The sequence below is a fragment of the Dermatophagoides pteronyssinus genome, unplaced genomic scaffold (genome assembly GCF_027571235.1).
Source record: "Dermatophagoides pteronyssinus isolate colony J.1.1.1.1 unplaced genomic scaffold, Derpt_VIB-CSIC_2022.12 sq0001, whole genome shotgun sequence".
Lineage (NCBI taxonomy): Eukaryota > Metazoa > Arthropoda > Arachnida > Sarcoptiformes > Pyroglyphidae > Dermatophagoides > Dermatophagoides pteronyssinus.
Window position 1 is genome coordinate 3271379 of NW_027461525.1, and position 20184 is coordinate 3291562.

General features: G+C 30.9%; 8 protein-coding genes across 14 annotated transcripts; 7 read left to right on the forward strand and 1 right to left on the reverse strand.

The window, feature by feature from the left end:
- The first annotated feature begins 40 nt into the window (after positions 1–40).
- Positions 41–2271, forward strand: VhaSFD (V-type proton ATPase subunit VhaSFD). Its single transcript, XM_075822644.1, has 6 exons — positions 41–223; positions 276–661; positions 715–819; positions 879–1169; positions 1371–1789; positions 1867–2271. The coding sequence occupies exons 1-6, from the start codon at positions 166–168 to the stop codon at positions 2060–2062; spliced, it is 1455 nt and encodes a 484-aa protein (XP_075678759.1). The 5' UTR covers positions 41–165; the 3' UTR covers positions 2063–2271.
- On the forward strand, positions 2257–3779 carry LOC113793298 (enolase-phosphatase E1-like). The gene has a single exon (XM_027343308.2). It carries the CDS (start codon positions 2257–2259, stop codon positions 3679–3681), a length of 1425 nt encoding a protein of 474 aa, XP_027199109.2. The 3' UTR covers positions 3682–3779.
- Positions 3780–3969: 190 nt separating this feature from the next.
- On the forward strand, positions 3970–6870 carry LOC113793300 (aquaporin-3). 4 transcript variants are annotated; one of them, XM_075823091.1, is made up of 6 exons: positions 3970–4001; positions 5370–5487; positions 5543–5602; positions 5670–5856; positions 5917–6393; positions 6707–6870. In XM_075823091.1, exons 1-6 carry the CDS (start codon positions 3985–3987, stop codon positions 6763–6765), a joined length of 918 nt encoding a protein of 305 aa, XP_075679206.1. In that variant the 5' UTR covers positions 3970–3984; the 3' UTR covers positions 6766–6870. The 4 variants fall into 4 exon arrangements, with proteins under 4 accessions (XP_075679206.1, XP_075679315.1, XP_027199111.2 ...); XM_075823200.1 differs by lacking the exon at positions 6707–6870 and adding an exon at positions 6470–6607; XM_027343310.2 differs by lacking the exon at positions 3970–4001 and adding an exon at positions 4612–4768.
- Positions 6871–6943: 73 nt separating this feature from the next.
- Positions 6944–9334, forward strand: Kyat (Kynurenine aminotransferase). Of its 2 annotated transcripts, none has more exons than XM_027343306.2 (6): positions 6944–7301; positions 7508–7729; positions 7802–8176; positions 8267–8387; positions 8601–9028; positions 9094–9334. In XM_027343306.2, the coding sequence occupies exons 1-6, from the start codon at positions 7047–7049 to the stop codon at positions 9238–9240; spliced, it is 1548 nt and encodes a 515-aa protein (XP_027199107.1). In that variant the 5' UTR covers positions 6944–7046; the 3' UTR covers positions 9241–9334. The 2 variants fall into 2 exon arrangements, with proteins under 2 accessions (XP_027199107.1, XP_027199108.1); XM_027343307.2 differs by having other exon boundaries at positions 7197–7311.
- A 2312-nt stretch (positions 9335–11646) lies between these two features.
- Positions 11647–15843, forward strand: LOC113793301 (protein obstructor-E-like). Of its 2 annotated transcripts, none has more exons than XM_027343314.2 (8): positions 11647–11791; positions 13258–13343; positions 13408–13662; positions 13770–13883; positions 13954–14142; positions 14234–14362; positions 14431–14500; positions 15152–15843. In XM_027343314.2, the coding sequence occupies exons 2-8, from the start codon at positions 13286–13288 to the stop codon at positions 15207–15209; spliced, it is 873 nt and encodes a 290-aa protein (XP_027199115.1). In that variant the 5' UTR covers positions 11647–11791; positions 13258–13285; the 3' UTR covers positions 15210–15843. The 2 variants fall into 2 exon arrangements, with proteins under 2 accessions (XP_027199115.1, XP_027199114.1); XM_027343313.2 differs by lacking the exon at positions 11647–11791 and adding an exon at positions 12875–13087.
- A 50-nt stretch (positions 15844–15893) lies between these two features.
- On the forward strand, positions 15894–16805 carry LOC113793326 (uncharacterized). 2 transcript variants are annotated; one of them, XM_075823428.1, is made up of 3 exons: positions 15894–16031; positions 16112–16239; positions 16344–16805. In XM_075823428.1, exons 2-3 carry the CDS (start codon positions 16149–16151, stop codon positions 16790–16792), a joined length of 540 nt encoding a protein of 179 aa, XP_075679543.1. In that variant the 5' UTR covers positions 15894–16031; positions 16112–16148; the 3' UTR covers positions 16793–16805. The 2 variants fall into 2 exon arrangements, with proteins under 2 accessions (XP_075679543.1, XP_027199141.1); XM_027343340.2 differs by having other exon boundaries at positions 15902–16040.
- Positions 16259–17593, reverse strand: LOC113793327 (uncharacterized). The gene is made up of 2 exons (XM_027343341.2): positions 17219–17593; positions 16259–17158 (listed from the first exon to the last, which is right to left on the reverse strand). The coding sequence occupies exons 1-2, from the start codon at positions 17439–17441 to the stop codon at positions 16881–16883; spliced, it is 501 nt and encodes a 166-aa protein (XP_027199142.1). The 5' UTR covers positions 17442–17593; the 3' UTR covers positions 16259–16880.
- Positions 17594–18195: 602 nt separating this feature from the next.
- Positions 18196–19264, forward strand: LOC113793440 (uncharacterized). The gene is made up of 2 exons (XM_027343480.2): positions 18196–18385; positions 18438–19264. Exons 1-2 carry the CDS (start codon positions 18203–18205, stop codon positions 19122–19124), a joined length of 870 nt encoding a protein of 289 aa, XP_027199281.2. The 5' UTR covers positions 18196–18202; the 3' UTR covers positions 19125–19264.
- The last annotated feature ends 920 nt before the right edge of the window (positions 19265–20184 follow it).

Consider the following 20184-nt stretch of genomic DNA (forward strand, 5'->3'; position numbering starts at 1 on the left):
TTTGGCAATTGACTATTTATTAAACACGCGCACACTCTTTCCTTCTAAAATTGAGTATATTTCTGCTCACTCGACGTATTTTTACGAACCTGAAGTCCAAGGTTAGAAATTGACCATAATTTTCTTAAATTATTTCAGAATCAAAAAAATAAAACGTAAAAAAACATGACGGATGTATCATCACGTTTGGAACGTGTCATGTCCAATGAAAGCGACATCAAAGGTAAATAAACTGTTTGGATTGACAAAAACTCCCATTTTTTATATTATCATAGTTGCTGTCGCTGCCACATCGTTGTTACATCAAAAAGCGAACGATATTCGTCAAAAATGTATCTCCTGGCAATCCTATCATTCTTCTCAGATGATTTCCGATCGAGATTTTAAATTCATTACCTTATATGAAAAAGTGACTGCTGATAATCGTGCAGAATTCGTGCAACAACATGCAATGGAAATGGCTGAAACATTTTTGACAATGTTGTCGACGGTTTCAAAAGATGAAACAATCCAGTATATACTATGCTTGATTGATGAATTGTTTCTTGAGGATAGAAATCGCGTCGAAATTTTTCACACTTATTGTTCCAAACATAAAGAAACACTTTGGAAACATTTTTTCCCATTACTATTGAGAGAGGATGAATTCATCCAGAATATGGTCAGTTTCACTAAATCATTTATAGTACAGTGATTTATAACTCTTTTGACTAGACTTCTCTTTTGATTTCCAAAAGCGCTTGTTGGAGTGCCAAAAATCGACTAGAATCGAGTGACCTAACTCTTTATTTTAATTGGCTAATCGAACGGATCAAAGCGGTAAAATCATATCATTTATTGGTTTTATGTGTTGAATGAAAATTTTTCTCGTCCTACAGAACACTGATTATATCCAAACAATTGCCCGATGTTTGCAATTGATGCTACGCATTGATGAATATCGTGAAACATTCGTCAATCTCAACGGATTGACTGCCATTTTTGATTCATTCGGCAATTGTAGCAATTTCCAAATCCAATATCAGCTAATATTTTGTGTGTGGGTCTGTACATTCGATAAACATTTAGTAATGAAAATGAATCGATACAACGCTATTCCAAAACTGGCCGACATTCTTTCCGAATCGATAAAAGAAAAAGTCATTCGAATGATATTGGCAACATTCCGAGTATGTTTTGAGAACATTTAATTTTTTTTGAACTAAATTGACAAAATGATGCATATCACTTATTTGCTTGAAATTATTTTGATAGCAAAACCTAAAACTGATTTAATGAGTCTGATTTTTTATTGTCAATTTTTTTTCAATTTTCAATTATACTATTTTTTCTATTCAGAGCTAAAATTTTGTTTTTTACAATCTAAACAGAACCTAATTGAAAAACCTTCCGAAGATGAGCCTGAAATAGCACGTGAAAATGCCATCACATTAGTTCAATGTAAAGTGCTTAAACATTTGGAAATCCTTCAACAGTCTGGACAAAAATTCGATGATCCTGATATCATAGATGATATAGAGTTCTTGTATCAAAAACTTCAAGAATCAATTCAAGATTTATCATCGTTTGATGAATATTCTACCGAAGTTCGTTCAGGACGACTAGAATGGTCTCCGGTACATACTACCGAAAAATTTTGGCGCGAAAATGCTGCTCGTTTGAACGAGAAAAACTATGAATTATTAAAAATATTGATTCGATTATTAGAAGCATCTAACGAACCGATGGTTTTGGCCGTTGCTGCACATGATATTGGCGAGTATGTTCGCCACTATCCTAGAGGTAAAGTGTAAGTATTAAAAAAAATAATCATTTTTTCCATATCAATTCGTTCATTATAACTAATTAATCAATTATAATCAAAAGGGTAATTGAAAATCTTCATGGTAAAGAATTGGTCATGCATCTTTTGTCACATGAAGATGCAAACGTTCGATACGAAGCTTTACTGTGCGTGCAGAAATTGATGGTACAAAATTGGGAATATCTTGGTCGACAATTGGAAAAAGAAGGAAAAAAAGATAACACTAATTCTAAAAAGAAGGAAATATCGGTCAAGTGATGTCATATCCGTTGTCATCTCATCATTCATATTTTATCCAAGAATATTTGATTTGTTCATTAATTTAATTATGGCTTGTTACATTTAATTTGTTTGTTCATTGTTTTTCATTCATGTTCTAGTCTGGGTTTATTGAAAAAAACAATTGTTTGAAATTCCAATTTAATTTAGAATTCTTTGCTTGATTTATAAATATGATTTTATTTAAATTTTATTCGTGTTATTTGTGTTGTTTGCTTGTATGTGTACTTGTTCTATCCTCGTGTGTTTCTCTATTGACAACGATGGGACCGATCAAAGTACGAAGACCACAGGCCATATTTTTTGATTTATCTGGTACAGCAACCAAATCTTATTTCATGGATAGTATACTGTTTCCATATATAAAATTGAATTGCACAACATATCTACATAATAATTGGGATAATCCAGTTTTACAACGTGATATTGAATTGTTACGTAAACAATCCCGTGAAGATGGCGGACCAGTTGTGGTTGATGCTGATTGTGATAAAAGAGAGATTCAAAAAACCGTTCTCCTTTATGTGACCAAATGTTTGGATGAATTGCGTGATAATGCGGCTATCAATGTTTTCCGATTACATATGTGGTTTGATGGTTATCATCGGGATAAAATTGAAACACCAGTTTATTCGGATGTTGCTATTCAGATCAAACACTGGCGTATTACACAGAATATCAAACTTTATGTGCTGAGCAATGGCTGGATTGAAGCAACCAAACGATTTATGGCTAAAACAAATCATGGTGATCTTAACCTATTGATTGATGGTCACTTTGATAATACTATTGGTCCTTTGGATAATCCGGCAACATATAAGATTGTCTGTTCGAAAATAAATTTGACACCCGATCAGGTTTTGTTTCTAACCAAATCGGTACCCGAATGTAATGCTGCTAAAGAAGCCGGTTTGAATGCTATACTTGTCATGACACATCGTCGTGATTTAGCCCGTTTGAATACATTATCTGATGAAGAACGACATCAATTGGTCTATATTCGATCATTCAATGAAATAACATTCATTGATGATAACGACAATACTTTGTCGAATGCTTCAGCTAATTCTGGTAATTCTCGTGAATCAACTTGCAGTCCCCAAGTTGTATCGCCTACAATGGCTCCAGCCTTTGCTTCAGGAAGTCGAAAAGGTTCTGCACAAAGTAATCAACAGGCTTCAAGTATGCATTCTGAAGCGAAAAATAATTCAGCGTCAGGAGGATCTGCAGCAGCTAGCAAAAAAAGTTCATCAAAACTCTCATCACTTCAAGCATCAAATGCCAACAGTAAACCTGGTAGATTTTCAAGCAAAGATGCAAGTAGCAAACATTCATCATATTCACCCGGAAGCCAAGATTTGGCCACATCAGCTCATCCATCTTCAGGATCAGCATCCGCATCAGCATCAGCTCCAGCGCCATCTTCAGTTCCAGCTTCGTCTTCAGCATCCGCATCAGCTTCTGCGTCAGCTTCTGCGTCAGCTTCAGCTGCGTTTTCAGCAGCAGCATCAGGATCAAATCCAGCAACATCTTCATTATCGTCACAAAAATCGAAACAATCATCAATGACAAGTTCGAGGAAAAGTTCAACAAAATGATTTATGATTACAATATTAGTAATTTATTTGTTTTCTTCCCCTGCTTGATTCCGAGGAACTTATTGATATTAAAATCCTCATCTCATTGATGATAATTATTCCTGTATATAAGTTTTTTTTTCTTCCCTTTTGTGCAATTTTTGATCATCGTTGTATGGCAAATTATCATTTCATAATAATCAGACAATAGAAACAAAAAAAACACATTTTTTAATTGGTGTGTTTTCCAAGATTACCGCCGCCCAATCTAAATTCAATTATCATCATCATATGATTGATCAATTACATTAAAACATATCAATTATGCAATCGCTCAATAGGTTAGTAAAAAAATTATTGAGTATAATGCTCGGATTCATCATGATGAATACTATAAACCGGTGATACATGGTTCGTCTATAGAGAACAATGGATATTTGTATTTTTAAATGATAAAATGATGAATGATAAAACAAACATTCCATAGCAACAATATTTGTAATAATAACGTTAATATTGTGGATGACGATGATGAAATAATCTTTCGGGGCTTTGTGTGTTTGTATAGAATCCTCTTTTCGCACAACCAACATCTATTAGTATTTGTGTGTGGTATCCTTATCCAATTAAGGATACATAGCCAATAACAACCAAGTTGAAGTTGATGAGAAAAAGTCTAAAAATAAAAGAATTTTTTCATTTTTAATTTATGAAGAAATTAACAGGAAAATCCGAATAGACTTTTTTTTGTATGTCTACAACATTCAAACAAAAGTAAAGAATGCAAAAGTTCATTTTATAAATGGTTGGATGATCAAGCGAGCTTGTAATAGTTATTCTGATGAAACAATCATACTGTCAAAAAAGTCATTGTAATATAAACCGTAAAAGCCGTATAAATTGTTCATATCATTTCTAATTTAACTAGAGAGGGAATTATTTTATATTATTTTTGATCAATGTAAGATACATTTGACATCAGTGAATGAAATAAAGAAAAAAAAGATAACCTTTTACTTCAAACAAGTCGATTGTAATTTTTTTCAATAAGTTAGTGTTTTGTTTTCAACTATTCGATAAAAACACGACAAAAATATCGAAAATATCGGTAAGTAAATCCTTACGGCCATTATTAATGATGATGTTCATGTGATTCATACGGGGATTCATATTTCTTATATAAGTATAAATTACAAAGAATGAAAATAAGAAATGATTAATTTTATTCGAAACAATCGCCATCGTCAATGATAAGGGTATCAAATTACGAGAAAACCACTTTGATTACGGAGTTTTTGATTTTATGAATTATCGAAGCGAATTTTTTTAAAAATCAAAATATGCTGATAATTATATGAATGTCACTGACTAATACATTGATGAAAATGATGATTTAGAAAAAAAGTTTTTTTTCAAATTCCTTGTTAATCGATGGCAATCAAAACATTAAAATCAAAAAACCGATGACATTCGAGAGACAAACAGACAACAACATCAACGCCAAACAATTGCGATCAATCGATCGTATATCATAAATTGCAGAAAAAAGTGTAAATGGATATGTATGAAGAAAAATGAAAATCACAACCACGATGCTGATAGTGGTGATCTTCGCAAATTGTCCACATATTAAACGTAGTTTTGATTTTATTGTCGTGTCGAACAGACTTTAAATACTTTTTTTTAATTGTACGCATTTGTATTTTCAGAACGAATTGTGCAATAACGAAAATGGCTCAAGATCGTGTCATTCTTTATTCTTATCGAATTCAGAATCAAACGATTCGTGAATTTCTTGCCGAAATGCTTGGCACATTCATTCTTGTGGTAAGACAATTCGATTGTTTAAAATAAAGACTAGAAACAAAAATTTTTATTTCAGTTGGTTTGTGATTGTTCGATTGCCGTACAAGTTCTGAGCAAACCACACAAGATTGATGTTGTAAGTAATCAGCTATATAATACTGTTTGCTAAAACTACAATAAGAAAATGGAATAATCTTTTTTAGCTGGCTATCGGTTTTGCGACTGGAATGGCATTGATGCTTTGTTTCTATGGATGTTCTCGATTATCCGGTGGTCATGTAAATCCGGTCGTTACGCTCAGTTTGGTGGCACTGGGACATCTTCCATTTTGGAAAATTTTTCATTATTTCCTTGCACAATATATTGGTGGATTTTTGGCTACGGCAGTGGGTACGGTTTTATTTTTGATTTATAAACACAATAGCTGATTTGATCATTTATCTTTCTCAGCCTATATGAATCATTATTCTGCCATAACCGTGTTTGATGGTGGCGTACGTTCAGCATTCTTCAACGCTACTTCGACTGCTGGCATTCTAACTTCTCATCCTGGTCATCATCTAACACTTACCGGTGCAATTATTGATCAAATTCTATGCTGTGGTTTGTTAATGTTGGGCATTTTATGTATTGTTGATCATCGAAATCTTAATACACCTAAACCATTAATACCAATCGCATTGTTTGTTCTGCTTGCCGGTTTAATCACTGCTTTTGGTTTGAATTGTGGCCCGGCTTTGAACCCGGCTCGTGATATACCGGCACGATTATTTGCTTGGATGATCGGTTATGGATCTGAAGTTTGGTCCCCGCATAGTCATCTATATTGGTTGATTGGTGGTCTGATTGCTCCTCATATTGGTGGAATTTTGGGAACATGGCTTTATCATCTTGGTTTAGGACTTCATCTTGATGACGAACAAGTCTGTAAGTATTTTGATTTTTTCATTGAAAAAAAAGTTTCAGTGTTAATTGAATATTTTTCTAATCTTTTTCCAATTAGAATTTTTTTCAAATCTTTCACATCAACAAAAATTGAAAAAAAATAATTTTATTTCCTGCAAATTCAATCCACACCATAGTAATTCTTATTATTCAAGAACTAGTCTAAACTTAACAATTAAAAAAAATTAACCCATCATTTATGATTAACCATCTCTTTCAGTGCAACTATGTAAATGTTTTAAAATGTTTTATTTTTTTCTCAAAAATAATTAATCAATTATTTCACTAATTATAGGCGAACAGCAGCAATTAAAAACGAATATTGCCACGCAAGAATTACTCTTCACAAATTAAATTTTTCACTTATTCATGAATTTAAAAAATGGAATTTTTTCTTAATAAATTAGATTTGTTAATAAATTTACAATAAAAAAAATTGGCGCTTTAAAAAAATTTAAATTTTTTTTCTCAACTTACAATTACTAGATGGTGTTGTTATCAGTCGTTTTTAATCATTTGAAAATCATATGATTTTATTTATTGAATTTGTTTTTATCCAAAATTATATTATTATGGAGGCACATCGTTATTGTTATCGATAGAAACTCATTTCATTTAACTAAATCAACTGAACGATGTTCGCGGTGAGAAAACAACCGGTGTCAGTCAATACATTATTATTATCAATTCGGCATTCAATCGGAAATCCTACCGGACAAGTTCAACAACTTTTCACAACAAAAAAGGCCACAAAAATCTTTTTACGTTGCAAGAAGACATTATTTTCACCATTTGTTTATAACCTTCATAGTTTGACTTCAAAGCCAAAAACTACATCAACATTCGTACCGCTACCATTGTTATCATCGATTACGACGATTACTCCAAAGGCATCAATAAGTTGAAACAAAACATATTTTATTAACCAAATTCATTCAATCATATTTAGCATATTCAAAAAATACATTTTCATTTAATTTTAAATTTCTTCATAATAATCATAGTGTTAGGTCATTAATGAATTTAAAACACAAAACTATTTCATTTCGATTCAAACTAAATCAATAAAATTCTTGAAACTAAACTTTTCTCTTAGATACGTTCAATGTCTTCAATAGCCAAAAAAATAAATGCCAAACGTTTGGACGGTGTTACCGAAAGTGTTTGGAATGATTTCGTCAAATTGGCCATCGAATATAAACCATTAAACTTGGGTCAAGGATTTCCAGATTTTGCTGCACCCGAAGTGGTTACCCATGCTTTAGCTCAAGCCACAACAAGTGATAATGTGTTTCTCAATCAATATACAAGAGGATTTGTATGCATATTAAAATTGTTGTTGTATTTTTCATCAACATAAAATTGTTTTTTTATTGGTCGATTATTGTAGGGACATCCGCGATTAGTGAATGCTTTAAGCAAACTCTATTCTAAATTGCAAGCAAGACCTATTGATCCATTGAAAGAAATATTAGTTACATCTGGAGCTTATGAAGCCCTTTATTCATCTATTATGGCATTAACTGATGAAGGAGATGAAGTGATCATTATTGAACCATTTTTCGATTGCTATGAAGCAATGGTACGAATGGCTGGTGCCCGACCAGTGTTCATACCGCTTCGCCTACGATCTGATGTGTCAAAAAATGATCAATCAACTATAACGAGTGCAGATTGGAAGTTGGATCCTGTCGAATTGGAATCAAAATTTAATGAAAAAACCAAATTGATTATTGTGAATACTCCACACAATCCATTCGGAAAGGTTTGTCTATTTTCTATCAATTATTTGACAAATTCAAAATTTTCACCATAAATTTTTTCCTATTGTATGTGCACTTCCCAAACAAAAAAGATTTTCTCTCGTGATGAATTGGAACAGATTGCTACATTATGCAAGAAACATGATGTAATAGTCATCAGTGATGAAGTTTATGAATGGTTATTCTATCCAGGAACTGAACATATCCGTATGGGTAGGTTTGTACAACTAAGGTGTGACTGTCTCTTATGAATATCAATAATAATGATCATAGCAAAGCAAAAGATTATTGGTAATTCAATTTTTCAGGTCGATTAGGCGTTTGACAAAAAATAGATAAAAATTCATATTGATTGACTTCACACACCCGGTGTTATATGATGATTGTCATGCATTACTAAACATTTATTTTATTGAATTTATAAAGCCACACTTGCTGATATGTGGGATCGTACTATAACGATTGGCTCGGCTGGCAAAACGTTTTCAGTGACCGGTTGGAAAATAGGCTGGGCTTATGGACCCGAACACCTTATGCAACCATTACAATTATTACATCAGAATTGTGTTTACACATGTCCAACACCAATACAGGAAGCGCTTGCTATTGGATTCGAAAAAGAAATCGACCGTATGGGTCAAAAAGATTGTTATTGGACGGAATTGGTCGATTTACTTCAGCCAAAACGTGATCGCATAGCTGAAATATTGAAATCAGTCGATATGATTCCAACGGTACCTGAAGGTGGTTATTTTATTGTTGCTGATTTTGAAAAATTGGCCGCTAAAGTAGATCTAACTATTGAAACTGGCACTAAAGATTATCGTTTTGTCAAATGGATGTCAAAAAATAAAGTAATTTATTGTTTTTTATAATTGTATATAATCTTATAAAATTAATCTTTTTTTCTCAAAAACAGAAACTACAAGTAATACCGATGAGTGCATTCTATTCGGATGACCATAAATATTTGGCAGAAAATTTGGTTCGTTTTTGTTTCATCAAAAAAGATGAAACATTATCAAAAGCCGAAGAAATATTGTATAATCTGAAACAAACACTTTAAGTTTTTGTAATATTTAAATGTGATATATTTGAATCGAATTAATCATATATTCGTTTATTTTAGCTAAATAAAATCAAATTATTTTAAGTCCAAATTAGTCTTTCGTTAGTCATCAAACATTTGTTTTTCCAATATGGGCTATATCATATTCATAAGAGAATAATGGAAATGCTTTTGCTTAATAAAGTTCAAAATGGCTAAATTTTACATAATCTAATATAAATAATTTGACGGTCAAAAATTTTTTTTTAAAGAAAGGAAAAATTTTCAAAAGGCCAACCATTATATATGTTGTTCATAAGGGTCAGCGATGTATCATGATTTTTATGATATCCATCATAATAAAAATAGAATAAGATATTTCATTTGTTGATTGCTTTTTTCTAATTTTGGACAGCAAAGATTCGATCAAAAAACTGGCGAAACAAACGAACAAAAACCCGATTAACATCAACCTAAATGTTATGGCCAATGTTAAAACAAAATAAAAAAAAACCTTTGATTCCAACAACGGACAACCAATGAAATGATTGTTAGTTGATGTGTTATATAAGTGTGAATTTATATGAAGGATCAAGTTTTATAAACCTCACGAAATGGAAATTTTATTCATAGAAATAAATTCAGATATCTATTCTTTTGTTTCTAAATTTATATGTTTCGATTTCTATATGATGCCTTTGGCTATGATCAAAATCATGATAAGGATGATATTTTCTATTTCATTAGAGTCCAAGAGATAAAAAAAACTTTTTCCAATGATAGTCATGCTATTGGATAGGTATTCACATACGAATAGAAAAAATGAGAAAAACATTCAATGATGACCTTAATCTTTCCGGACGGTCAATTAATCACCCGTACGGGCAATGTTTGCCTTGCTATGAATGAGAAAATCAAAACAAAAAATAAAAAAAGCTATATATGAAAAATATACTATTTTAGTCACAACAAACAGTTTCCAAAAATGAACATTCAAAATTTTAAATTGCACGCGAATGTGAATCAATCCTAAACCACCTGACTGATTGAGTGACCGACAGACTGGTTGAATGATAGACAGATTGAATGGTCGAAAACAACGAATTAATGAACGAAGATATAAAAATAACCGCCACCAATTTCCATGGCCGAATTCTTTATGTTTACTGTTACTTAATGTGATCATCATATATGAGGCAAAAATGATTAGATTCATTATGTTGATGATGATTTAGCCCTCAAAAAATCTGACCATTGTATACAGGCATTTGTTTGTTTGTCGGTCAATCACATCTGAACTAATTTTAATTTTAATTCTTATGACTATGATGGTCATCATAATATTCGAAGGGTTCGATAATTGTAGAAAATTGGTCAATTTTTTTCATATTTTTCATCACGAAATATAGAAACTAAATGTATGATGTGTATTTTTGTTCCATTGTTTGTGATCAATATGGAGTTTAGTAACTTCGCAAGAGAAAAAAATTCAAAGTCATGCCATTCTATTATTCATTTATGATGAAAAAACCTTATGTCTACTTAATACTATGCAAAATAATAAATGTGAATTGTTATGATGATGATAATAGACAAGTTCATTATAATCATTTTATTTGACAATCAAACTTTAAGCCTAATGGTTTATTTTCCATTTCTATTTTTCGCTTTAAGTATTCCTTTCCGTTACTATCGGAAAGTATAGTGATATTTGTCGCTTATTTCAAATGATGATATGATGATGGCTCCTACACATTCACTTATAAATGATTATCATTGGATAATATCAAAAAATATATAAATATGGTGCCTAAAAAAAGTTGATTGACCTCATCGTCATCATCACCTGGCTAGTTGAATTAAAATGAATGAAAGAATGAATTTGATTGAATCGCATGACACATCAAAACAATCATGGGCACGAATAGAACATCCAGGCCAAAAGGTCTTTAGGATACAATTTCGTGATTGTTCACTATGAACAATTACAACATAAAAACATAAATTTACATTTATTCAGAAACGATTCTTAAATATTGAATTCATATTTTTGTAGTTTTCTTTGGATTCAAGCAAATGCCAAAAATGTCATAATTATCATCATAATAAGAATCATTATTGTGTTCTGTTTAAATTAAAAAACAAGACTTTTTTCATTCATAATAATGAATTCTCCCCAATTGGTCATATATTAAGGATTGGTTTCTTTATCTCTCTTTTTTGCTTTTTTTCCTTACCTTATTACAATATATAATCTTTCAGATGGGTGTTTCAAAAATTATTTTTGCAAAAGAAAATCCTTAAAAAAAGACAGATGAAACATGGATCTGGTCATATAAAAAGCAAATGATTGATCAACTCTTTTTTTTGTACCATTTTTATAATGTGGATGATCTCTGAATTATTATTTTTTTCTTCGATATTCGACAAATAATTGATTCATAAATCCTCACTATAAACATTTCTGATCTCTACACTTTTCATTTGTTATTTGTTGTTCATTGATTTGATATTTGTGTTACGTTTATGTGTGTGTATTTCTGCAATCTTTTTCTCAATCTAATCATCTGTAAGTTTTATTAATTTTATTTCTTATTTTTCATAAGTGTGTTTGAAAAAAACTTGAATTTTTTTGCCCAACAAATTTTTGATCAAATATTTACCTGTCGAAGTGTCTAGCCTAATTTATATCTATTCTGCATATGATGACGCCCGTTTGTGGTTGTCTGTGCCTTTGTATTTGAGGACTAAAAAAAATTATATTTCAATATAAAAAAAATGAAATTCCCATTTTATCTGTTACGTTCGGTGGCCGCACACACTTAACAATCAGTTGTGAAGGGACCTGTAAAAACATTCAAACAACAAAATAAAATGAACAAATATTTCTTCCTGAATTTTTTTTCTATTTGTTCCAAATATCATTCAGAGTTAAGTTTGAAAATTTAACGAAGAAAAAAATTAAAATTTTTTCTTATTTATTTGTATCGCCCAAGATAATTGCTACTGCTATCTTAACATTTTTCACATAAATTTTACCAATAATTGAATATATCTTTTCATTCTAATGATAATGATGAGGTGTGTGTAGTTTTTCGTCGGTCAATTTGATCATGTTTTAGACTTGATTCAGGTTCACTGACAATGATGACCCAAGAAAATGAGATCAATCATTGATCAATCAATAATTTTTCTATTTAGACAGAAAAAATCATTTAAAAAAATGTCCACTTTGTACATTTCAAATGATCGGATATTCATCCATCGATACAAATTTCTATCACCAAATATTCTCTCTTTCTTCATAAATATCTGTGTGTTTGTGTGTCCTGCTTTCTCTTCGGATATTCGATTGCTTTCATTTTTGAATCATCAAATCAAAAACAAACGAAACAACAATAAAATGAAGGCGAAAGGAAGAAGGCACAATCTCTCTCTCTTTTAGGTCGAATCTTTGAATCACCTTATCATCATTCAACCTTTTTGTATTTATTTTCCGATGATACACAAGAAAAAAAATTCAAGTTTCAAAAGAGAGTCATGTTCTCTTTTCGTAAAACATAGTCTACTGAAATCTGATCTCGTTAAACGCCTTTCTAGCTTTTGAATATTAATGATGATTTTAAAAAATCCAAGATTTTCTTTTATTCAGTCAACGAGTTTATATATAATTTTTCCAAATCTATCATTGAATAATAATAAAAAACGTCGATGTTGAGGATGATGATAATACAAGAATACCATACAAACACGCTTGAATGAAACCATAACTTCGAATATAACTTTTTTTACCAAAAATTGTGTGAAAATAAGAAAAAAAGGCAGCAAAAAAATTATTCATTCGTTCTTTCATATCTCCCAGTTGGTAAGTTTAGTCATATCTGTTGTATATTGTTTGAATACAATTTTTAAAAAAGTCGGTCAATCATTGGGTGTTTTTTGTTTAAAGTGGGATCGATTCGATTTAATCGATGAATATTTAAATTCTTTCAATAATTTTTGTTTTTTTTTCATAAAATTTTTGTTTTTTTACAGAATTTTTATATAAAATTAATCACAAAAAATGATTCAATCTCCTTTTTCGATCATATTGGCCTGTTTATTCGCCATAACTTCAACTGGTAAGTTGTGAAAAATATTTGTGTTGTTTTAGCCAAATTGAAAAACTAATCAAATTATTGATAGTTTTGTGCCAAAGACCACCACAATTCTCATTCAATCCATCTTCATCAAATCAGCCATCATCGTTGCCATATCAGCCACCGGCAGTTGTACCAGCACAGCAACCACAACCACCAAGAGCCATATTGAATCAAAATAGTTTCCAACCATCTAATCCAAATATTCATCTTGGTGGTGGATCATCTTTTCAATGTCTCGACGATTTTGGATTTTATCCACATTTAAAAAGTTGTGACAAATATTGGGCATGTGATAATGGTAACTATATTTTTGCTTGAAATTAGTCGTTCATTTTTTGAATTTCAATTTTAAACTTTTAATTTTCTAATTATTTGTCATTATTATTATTGATGTTTGAAAAACAGGTACGGCTACATTGAAAACCTGTGGTAATGGTCTAGTGTTCGATGATTCTGATACGAGACGTGAAAATTGTGCTTATCCATTTTCTGTTGATTGTGGTGATCGATCTGATCTAGGTATGACATAATACTCTAGTTATAATCTTTTTTTTTTTTTTGATTAACCATCATTATTTACTTTTAACAGAACCACCAATAAGTACGCCTCATTGTCCACGATTATACGGTATTTTTTCTGATCCATCCAATTGTCGAATTTTCTATTCATGCTGGAATGGAGAAGCTTCAAGATATGAATGTCCACCAGGTCTAGCCTATGATGATGATCAACGTGTATGTGTTTGGGCTGATCATGTTGATCGTTGTGATCAATCAGGTTAGTCTTTTTTATTTAATTGATTAAAAGAATAGTAAGGCTAATGCTATTGATTTTGTCTATTTTATCTTGGAAATGTTCAACAATATAGAAGTAAGCGATGGCTTTGTTTGTCCAGATCCAACTGAAACCGATCAGCCCGGTCATTATACTCGACATGCTCATCCAACCGATTGTCGTAAATTTTATGTCTGCATTGAAGGTGTTGCTCGTCCTTACGGTAAGTGATTGTCGATGAGATATGAATTATAACAAATCTCAAATTTTGATTTTATCATTCAAAAATAGGTTGTAGCCTTGGAACTGTATTCAACGTCGATACGCTTCAATGTGATGATCCAGAAAATGTACCTGGATGGTAATTATAAATTTATAACCCCTTTGCCTAAGAAATTCCAACTAAACATAGCGAAAACTGTTGTATATTTATAGTTGTCAATGATAAGATTTTTAAACAAGAAACTTTGAGATAAAATGAGATGATTATTTTTTGAAAAAAAGAGTGAATGAAAGTAATTAATATGAAGATCGTTCTATTTGATAAGGATCTATGAATATTTTAAAATCAATAGGAATCAACGATCTTAAATCACCATCGAGTGTCATTGTTGGATCAGAAATTTAAAGATTAATGGAAACTGAATTATTTTTTCTCCAAATCGAAATGATGATGATATTTAAGATGAAAATCTAGTCAACAATAATGATTGCCAATGATGCCAATGGCATTTTTTTTTGTTCATGATCATGTCCCAAAATGTTGGTCAGTATTTGTGTATCTCTGCTGTGTGAATAATAATGTGACACGGTTGTCAATTGTGATATTGAACATTGCTAAAACAATGACCTAGTTTTTTCTTGTCATCATCATCAATTTTAGTATTCCATGCTAGCATTTTTTTTGTTTACAAATTTACACACATTGTCAATCTAAGATCCTGTTCATGTTAAATTGTTTTTTTTCACTTTTGATTTATAACTTCTTTTATTTCTTGTTTCATTTATCTAGTGAAAAATACTATGGAGATTTGGACTCGAAACAAGTGAAAAAATTACAACGAAGTTAATTTTGAAAAAAAAAGATTTCATTGATTTCGAAGAATCAAAACAATATTAATCGGAAAATTAATGATGCCCCCTTTTAATGCTGCTGATTATTTGTTCATTTTGTTCATCACATCTCTATATTGATCGACAATAATATTTCACACATACAAATGCACACAAACTTCAAAGAATATCCTCAAAAGATATGTTTTATCAACTGACACATAAAAGTCTGTTTAATTTTTGGAATTTCAAAAAAAAATTACTTCTGACTTGATCACATAATGAATCAGTTGATGTTTGTTTTTTAAAATCATTTATTCATTGAAATCTTTTATAGAAAAAAAAATCAATTCCATCATCGAATTCCCGGCAAACAAATAATTTATTTAAAATCTGGATTAATTAAACAATCATTTTTTCTTCACTGTTCAAAACAATCAGAATACAAACAAACTTCAGTCTAATTTATTATTATAATTGTTATATTATATTTTACTCATTCATTTTATTTGATTTGCATTTTTCAATTTTTTTCTTTTAATTCTTTTTCTCTCACTTATGGATATGAACAGAATCAAACACACACATACACACACAACAAATCAAATTTATGAGAAAAAAATAATAATTAAAAAAATGATTGGCTTGATAGTTGAAATTTGAAACAATTCAATGTGATTTAATGATGCCACCAATATCATTGCATCATCGAAATCAATTACTATGATATTACTAATGCCATTATCATTACCATTAGGCCTTGATGGCCATCGAACCATGAACATGATTCTCTCATGTTAAAATCTTTCACTAATAAGCGGGTTAATGATTAAAATCTGGTGAGAAAAGTAATTATGATCGATGTTTAATCTTTCCTTGTTTTCTAAGTATTATTGATAATTACAATGGCTTTAAATAGATTTAAACCAATGCAATAAATTTTCTTTCAATGAAAAATGGCTAATATACAAATCAATAAATCCATTCTATCCACTGGCATTTTAATCACATTCATCAACATTGTAATACAATCAATTGTTAATAATGGTTAGTATCCATATGATGATTATTCTTAAAATTCTTTTATATTTAACAATTTTTTAAAAAATCAAAAACAATAACAAATGTCGTTTTTTAAATAAATGAATTAGGATTTTTGGATGGCTTGAAAATTGTCAACAGTCAATATGATAAAAATGTTGGTTGGACATGTTTACCAGTATCATCATCATCTTCATCAAAAGCACAGATAATAACTGGCTATAGTTGTTGGCTTTGTCGTGTAAATAATAAGGATGTAAGAAATTTTCAATCATGTGTTATTGATTCGAATGAAACATTATCAAATAGCCAAACGCCATATTTTTCACCACCACCGATTACATTTGCTACACACGGATTGGGATATTCTCCGAAGTATTACTACACGCCTTCAATAAAAAAACCGGAAAATGAAAGTTATAAGCCTAGAATAAATCAAACTATGATCGATAGGCAACGAATCGAATTTCTCGGCTCATTTGCATGTGATTTTTTTAAATTACTAGGCAATTCTAATCGTGTGTGTCCTAACCGACCTAAATCAAACAATAATAAATAATTTTGTTTTTGTATTTGTTGGTTTTGATGTTACTGGTATGATTTTGTCAATAAATTGAAATAATTAACGATTGTGAATTCTATCAGAATTAATTTCGATAGCTACTAGTACTACTACTACTGCAATTTCCATTAGTTTTCGAATCTCCGTTATCACCATGAGATGAATAATTTGGTTTTTCTCTCATCTGTGACGTATTCGATGATATCGATGGATATGGCGGTGGTGCCATATCATCCCTAACCAATGTCCATAGCCAACGATAATCAGTGACGGCAACATCGGCACTGTAACGTGCTTTTCCTGATGTTCCGATGCCGGATCCCGCCGAAGATACGATACGATATCCATGTGATACAAAACGACCTGAAAGAATAATCAGTTGTTGTTAATTTTAAATAAAAATTCAATTACTCAAAAACTTACTCAAAACGGTTGCCGCTTTAAGATTAGTCGAAAATGTTTGATCACGAACAAGATGTGCGTTAAGACTTTTATACAGAAATGTCTCATCAGGTGGAATGCCGAATTCATCACGAGCGATAAATGTTGGACCTTCAAAAATACCATCATTAAGTATATGATCATTTAGTTCGGTTGCATTTACAGAGGTCCATGTCCGATCGGTAGCAATCAACACGACTGGCATTATAATTAGTTTGTATTTAATTCACCAACAGGGATAATGATCAAATAAAATCTGAAAATAAGAACAACAACAATCTATCCCAAAATTTTGTAAAAAACAAAAAAAGAGGGAGGAGGAGGACAACCAAGGTCTTAAATAACTGATACGCAATAATGTTGAAAAAAATTTCCACCCCAAGAAACATCACAATCATTGAATAGAATAATATAAACAATTGAATCATATAGAAAATTCTGATGCCATTTTCTACTCCAGAATATATAGGATCACATAAAGGAAGTGGTATTATTCTTTGTTCAAAGAGAATAAATTTTCTGGATCTGATTTCAGACAAAAAAATTGCTAAATTTTTCGGAACAATTTTGACAACCAGACTATAGAAAATTGAGACAAATTTGAAAAAATATAAATCTAAGATAATCATAAATCATAAGTTATCTTATATAAGTCACAATGCATATTTTAATGATTTTGCAATTCCATGTAACATTTTTTCCAACTTTTGCCGGTTTGAACTTTTACTTTTACATTCATGAATAAAGTTGTTGTTTTTTCGATTCTGTCCATCTATTTTTTTTGAAATAAATTTAAATGAAAAAAATTGTTGGCCAATTAACGATAAACAAAAAGGCAAAGGAATTGCAATTTCCTGTTAGTATCTGCCAGGACGAGGAAAATGATGATTAACAAGAACTAATAGACAAACATATCCTGGCAATCACATAATAAAATATAGCTTTAAAAAAACCAATAAATGAAGGATGTCTACAAATGTCCAAGTTTCACTTGGATTTAATTCATTGTGCCAGACAGACACACACTATTCTAATTTGAAAAAAATGTTCAGCGGTATAAATTTGGCAAAGACTTTGGCAATCGCTATTTGGCTGGTGAGTTTTGCATGTGCAAACCCAGTTTTAGATCAAACAGAAAATGTGATTCAGGTATGTATTTAATACAATTCGGAACAAACATAAAATTGAATTCCAAAAATAGGATGTGAAACCTGAAATTCCATCCGACAATGAATCTGTATATCCTCCATTTAGACCGATGTTTGGCATCCCATTTATGAGACGCATGCATGGCTGTTGTGGCGGTAGACGACTTCCAGCAGTAATGGAACGTGTTTTAATTGTCAAACCTGTGCCTATTCCAATCCTTCTAAATTTATTGATCCGTAAAGAAGGTGATTCAGATGATAATGAGCAGACTGAGACTAAATTACCAATTGCACCGGAAGCACAATCGAAACCCGATTATTCAACTTCGGATATTCCATTGGCAAAACAAGGAGTACCAGAGCCAGAAACGCAATCAAAGCCGATTGATGAATCGACTATTGAGAATAATTCGATCGACCAGCAAGATCAACCAAATGATACAGTTGACCAAACTAAAGAAGAATCCAAAGTAGATGGCCAACAAGAAGAATCCAAAAGTTCTGAAGTTGTATACTCGGATGATAATAACAACGATGTTCAGAATGGCCAGGAAGCAGTAGTTGCTGATGATGAGACGAAAGTCGATGAATCATCATCCATAGACAAAAATGATGAACAAAATGAAAATAAAGTCGAAGAAAACAAAACCGATGATGATACAGCTAATTATGAGGACAATGGTGACGACAGCGATAAAAATGACGATGATGAAAGCAACTTCAATGAGCCTACGTATTAGGAAAAAATTTCAAGGAAAAGCTGTTTAATATCCGATTTTTATGAAGAATGTATTCAATTAGTGTTAAAAGAATCTGAAAAATAATTTGATTTTCGAGAACGAAAAAAGAAATAATAAAGTTATAAATTGTGGTTGTTTAATATTTTTTGCTAGTATCTGTGATCATGGAAATCTATGTACATTGGTCCAGAATTTCAAACAAAAGAAAAATCATTGTCAAATCGACCATCAGAATGACATTCCATTATGAACCGAAATTTCGGCTTTCAACCAAGATCTTATTCTTGGCACCATGAATAAAACAATGTTTAAGATTAAAGATTCGCGCGTTGTTCAAAAGTAGTAGCGGTAAATGTATATATTCTTTAGAGTCTAAAGTAGACTCTGATATTCTGATTACGATATGAGCGCATCTGGATAGCTCTGCATTGTGTATTGCTTTTAGAATTTTTTGAGATTCAGAAAATATATAATGGCTATAATAACTGATTGAATATTGTCCCAAATCGGCGTATTTTTTTTGACAGTTTCACTGTCGCCATTCTCAGTCTATTTTCGATAGTTAATATAGACCCAAATAAGGCTAATAATTTGACTAAGCAAATCACTAGAAAAAAAATCTGTTTGAAAATCTGGAATATACCAGAATTTCAATCAAAAATAAATGCAGATGTTCAAAACATAAATAACTACATTTTTTTAAAATTTCGTTTGCTTCATGCCAATCAAATTCAGTTATCATGTTATTTTTTTCGGTGAATCATCATTATCAACATCGATTTCTTTTGATTGGATTTGATCAGACTGAATTTGTTGCAATGATCAATGATCGTTCATCATCCAGCAGTATTTTTAATGCAATCTATTACTACAGAAACCAAATCGAATATGAATGTACATTGAAAAATTGCATAAAAATTTTATAAAATTGTCAAAATTAATGTCATCGAATGTGAATCGTGACATGACAATTCATGTTTAAATTAGACGACAAAGCGATCCTCATAAATCAAATCATGATTGTTCAAATTTTAACTTCCTTTTTTGAATAAATCCCGAA